Genomic DNA, 4677 nt, shown 5'->3' with positions numbered 1-4677 from the left:
TTTATTCTCTCATAATATTTAAATTGAAATTTTATTTTATATAATTTTCGACTTAAAAAATTATATTTTAGAACATACTGATGAAGGCTGAATATCGGCCGAAACATTTATAAATTTTAATTTTGTAATAATCAAAGAATTGGAAAAAATACGGGCGTTAGGGATCAAGCGCAGAAGACGTGGCGCAAATAATACACCTATGAAGCTTGAAATTTCTTTATTCAACAAACGCGCTTACATGTTTCGGCTCATTTTTTAGCCTTCCTCAGAGCAAATACAAACTAACATATATAAACTAAAAGTTATCCTGTCATGGTGAGCTCTCCTACATCGAGAATTTAAATGTCAGAACTAAATAAAAAGAATTTAAATGTTAGAGAATTAAACAAAAATACTAGCTAATAACTAAAAAGTGACTCACTGTGTCTGGCCGACTGGCCAACATATCAGGAACCGGTTTTTGAATTATTCGTGGTAATGTGTGCGACATGGTGCTTTGTAATCGTGATGAGCGTCCTTATTTTCGAGATAATTAATTATATTCTTAAAGTGTTTTGATAAATTAGTTTCTATATTCTCTAATTCGACATTTTTTATATTTCCCTTCTTTTTCATTTTCCTTTTCTTTCTTTTTGTTTAATTCTGGCATTTAAATTCTCGATGTAGGGGAGCCCACCATGACAGGATAACTTTCAGTTTATATATGTTAGTTTGTGTTTGCACTGAGGAAGGCTAAAAAATGAGCCGAAACATATAAGCGCGTTTGTTGAATAAAGAAGTTTCAAGCTTCATAGGTGTATTATTTGCGCGACGTCTTCTGCGCCTGACTGCTAATGCCCGTATTCTTTCAAATTCTTCGATTTATAAGGAGTCTTGACTAGTTTGATTCGCTATATGCTCTTTTTTTAACTTTTGTTTATAAATATCAAGTCGTTATTTACCTCTAAGTTCTACCTAAATATGATCGGAAATTTACAATTTATCCAGTAAATTTCTAATCATATTTATGTAATTTTCCAGTCATAAACATGTAATGTCCATATAAAATTACATGCATTTTTTTCAGTGTGCGAAGATCAGTTCACATGTTTTCAGTGTGAGAATCGCGGCTGTAGCGCGCGATATTTATCTCTACCGTCCTTCATTTTCTCCTACTTCCTATCATTTCCGTCTTTATTATGTAATACCTACGTAATATCTTATATGATTCATCCGTGAGCCAAATGGAAATGGAATAAAATTTTCCGAACAGCATTTCTAATAGACAGTCCGTAAGAATATGAACATACGAACGTGTGACTAGTCAATGAACGTCATCAAGTAATAAAATTGATCGTAAAATCAGTGAAATTGATAGTGAATGAATTCCAGTAAAAATAATCAATAGTATATTAATTAATCGTGAATCAAAAAGGACTATAAAATGTGGTGTTTCAATAAAACATGTACAAGTAAAACACGTCTTGATGGTAAAACTGTTGTGATAACCGGAGCGAGTAGTGGTATCGGCAAGGAGACTGCTAGAGATTTATACGCGAGAGGTAATTTCACTGAAATAATAATTTAAGTTATACTCTTAAACTTAAATAAAAAAAAATTTTTTTAAGAAATTTAAATAAATATTTTATATAAATGTGTGAAATATAAATTTGTTATTGATTAAAAGATAGTGATTGTGCTTCTAAGGCCCAGTTTCACAATTCCACAGATAACTCTTAACCGCGAGGTTCAACTTATTCATTATCTCTTTTCAATTCTAGAATTGGAAAGAGATGAGAAACAGGTTGAATAATACAAATATGATTTGATTAATGACAAGCGTGAAGATATCGGATATCATCATCAATATTTCAAGTAGTATCTCAAATAGTGTTTCAAGATGCTAATACGATCTGCGGTTCTTATTGTTTTGTGATATTTTAGGATCGTACTTAAAATAGTTTTAAATATAAGAACGCACTATGAATACCAGTAAAAGATTTTTTGAGTCCCTCAGTTACACCCTCAGCTGTTAATGATGGTGAAATGAAGTTTTAGGCAAATGATAATGTAATAAAGTCACCCAGAAGATGATAAAAAATTATCGAAAAAAATGGCAATTATTGAATAAAAATACATTTTAAAATATCAATAATTAATATTTTATTTTATTCTTAAAATCTCTATAAACTTTTCGAACAATTCAATAAAATGCATTTTCAAATACATTTATATAAATAATGTGTACATTTAGGTGCTAGAGTAATTCTGGCTTGTAGAAATATGGAAAAGACAAATAAAGCAGTTGAAGATATAAAAAGTAATCCACCTTCAAGGTAAATAGATAAACTGGTAACAAGAATTAATTAAATTCATTACTATATCCTTTAATTTTCTCTTTTTCTCTTTATGAAATATATATTTTAATTAAATTTTTGTATGTTGAAAAAATGACGATGTGGTTTTTAACTTTATGGCTATTTTTAGATTCAGCAAAAGTGAATACAAAAATATCGCTGGTGATCTTGCGATTTATTTTCTGGATCTACGTAGCTTGAAAAGCGTGAGAAATTGCGCAAAAAATTTGCTGACGAACGAAGCAGCTATTCACATACTTATAAATAATGCCGGTGTGGCTGCATATTCAAATGAAAAAACTGAGGATGGAAATCAGACGACACTACAAGTCAACTATCTTGGTCATTTTCTTTTGACACTTCTACTGTTGCCAAAAATGCTGAAGTCTTCTCCCAATTGCAGAATAATCAATGTCTCATCAATTGTACATATTTGTATGCAAAAATGATTATTGTAGTTTAAAAATGAAAAACGAGTGTTTATTATGTTCAGGATTTTCGTTTAAAGTATACAATATAATAAAAAATCTTATTGTAGTTGCTGATATAGACTTCGACGATATTAATTTAGAGAGATCTTATGCACCATTTAAAAGTTATGCACAAACTAAATTAGCGAACATTCTCTTTACCAAGGAACTCGCTCGTCGATTGAAAAGTATACCAAAAAACATTCTTACAAATTGAAAATTATGTTTATTTTATCTATTTCTTTAATCTACTTCTTTTATCTACTTAAAAATTGCTAGTTGATTGTTAATGATTTGTTATGTAATAAAAAAATATGCATAGAAGGTAGATTCTTACACAAGATTTCTGTTTGTAGCAGCAAACATCCACGGAATAAACGTGTATTCTTTACATCCTGGTATTATACCAACTGAGATATCACGATATAGCAGTGATACAATATTTGCAGGTGCAAGTTCTTGTTATACTTTATTTTCGCAATTGCTTTATAAAAATGCTGAACAAGGATCGCAAACAACAATATATTGTTGCATAGATGAAGAGATAGCTAATGAGACTGGACTTTATTACTCGTAAGAGTATATTATACTAAAATAAATAATTTTGTAGTTTTAAGAATAAATCAAATATAAATAAATTGTCCATATGAGGCTCCGCGATTGTTAATATAATATTTAATTAATATATTATTTATAAAGTAATAAAATGTAATTCACAAATATTTAATTAAAATGAAATGAGTGTAAGAACGTTTTTGGACATTTTCAACATTTTTTGGCAGAACAAATAAGTACTTAGTTTACTGAGAGAAAAAAAAATATTGTGGCAACTATAAAGTACAACTCTAAAATTTAAATACTTGCAATTTAAATACTTGCTAGTTTCCAAAAGTAAAAAGAACTAAAGTAGTACTGAATACTATAAAAATATAGTATAGTACTATAAAAATATAGTATTCAGTACTACTTTAGTCCTTATTGCTTTGTAAAACTAGTTGCAAGTACTTAAATTATTAGAATTGTTAATTTAATAGTTGTTAAAAGTTTAAACAAATCCTACAGCACATCTGAAAGTACAAGTACAACTTAAAATCTTTCAAATGAGTTTTTATTCGTGATAATACGATTTATTTTCATCAAGTTATGGCTGTTTGAATTGTTGACCTTCTGTATAATTACGTAGAAACACAGAAAATAACTTTTTTTCTTTTCGAAGTGCCATACCTCGAAAATTTTTTTGCGATGAATACATCATCAGAATTTGCGTAGTACATCAAGATTTTTAATAAATTGGGATAAGCAAAAACCACCCTAATTTTCTAAAAATCCTGATATACTACGCAAATTCTTACGACGGCACCATGTTCAGCGCGAAAAATCTTTGAGATATATGAATTATGATATTTCGAAGAAAAATTTTTTTTCATGTACAATGTAAATACAATTATATTTAATTTCGTATTATCTTTGTTTATATTTAGAAATTGCGGTGTTACCACTCCATATCGAAAGGCAAACAAACATCAATACCTCGAAAAATTGTGGAATGTATCCTGTCGACTTTTACATCTGGAACCTGAAGAAGATTTTACCACATTTTTGGAAACTGTTTCACGTCAAATGCTTTAAAAAATATCTTTATTCGTGAACGAATTTGAAATAAAATCTTTTTTATTTTAATTTTTAACAGATTAATTAAGGCCAATGTTTTTTCTGATAAATTGTATGATAATTCAGGTAATGGATAAAAGAAAGGGAGAAAGTTATTTATATGTATAATGATCGTATTATTTAAGAATTTTATTTACAACAGTGGATCTATGTTCTTGAATTTTACATGTGATTAATAACGACTCATATTGTTGAAAGAA

At 28.7% G+C, this 4677-nt stretch overlaps 1 protein-coding gene across 1 annotated transcript; it reads left to right on the top strand.

Annotated features, from left to right (window-relative positions):
- The first annotated feature begins 1281 nt into the window (after positions 1-1281).
- LOC108765933 (retinol dehydrogenase 12) lies at positions 1282-4475 on the top strand. Its single transcript, XM_018514850.1, has 6 exons — positions 1282-1541; positions 2234-2315; positions 2467-2771; positions 2875-2994; positions 3163-3379; positions 4288-4475. Exons 1-6 carry the CDS (start codon positions 1424-1426, stop codon positions 4433-4435), a joined length of 990 nt encoding a protein of 329 aa, XP_018370352.1. The 5' UTR covers positions 1282-1423; the 3' UTR covers positions 4436-4475.
- The last annotated feature ends 202 nt before the right edge of the window (positions 4476-4677 follow it).

The sequence above is a fragment of the Trachymyrmex cornetzi genome, unplaced genomic scaffold (assembly GCF_001594075.2).
Source record: "Trachymyrmex cornetzi isolate Tcor2-1 unplaced genomic scaffold, Tcor1.1 scaffold117, whole genome shotgun sequence".
Classification (NCBI taxonomy): Eukaryota; Metazoa; Arthropoda; class Insecta; order Hymenoptera; family Formicidae; genus Trachymyrmex; species Trachymyrmex cornetzi.
Note: the sequence above shows the minus strand (reverse complement) of the source record. Positions and strands in the feature narration are given on the sequence as shown.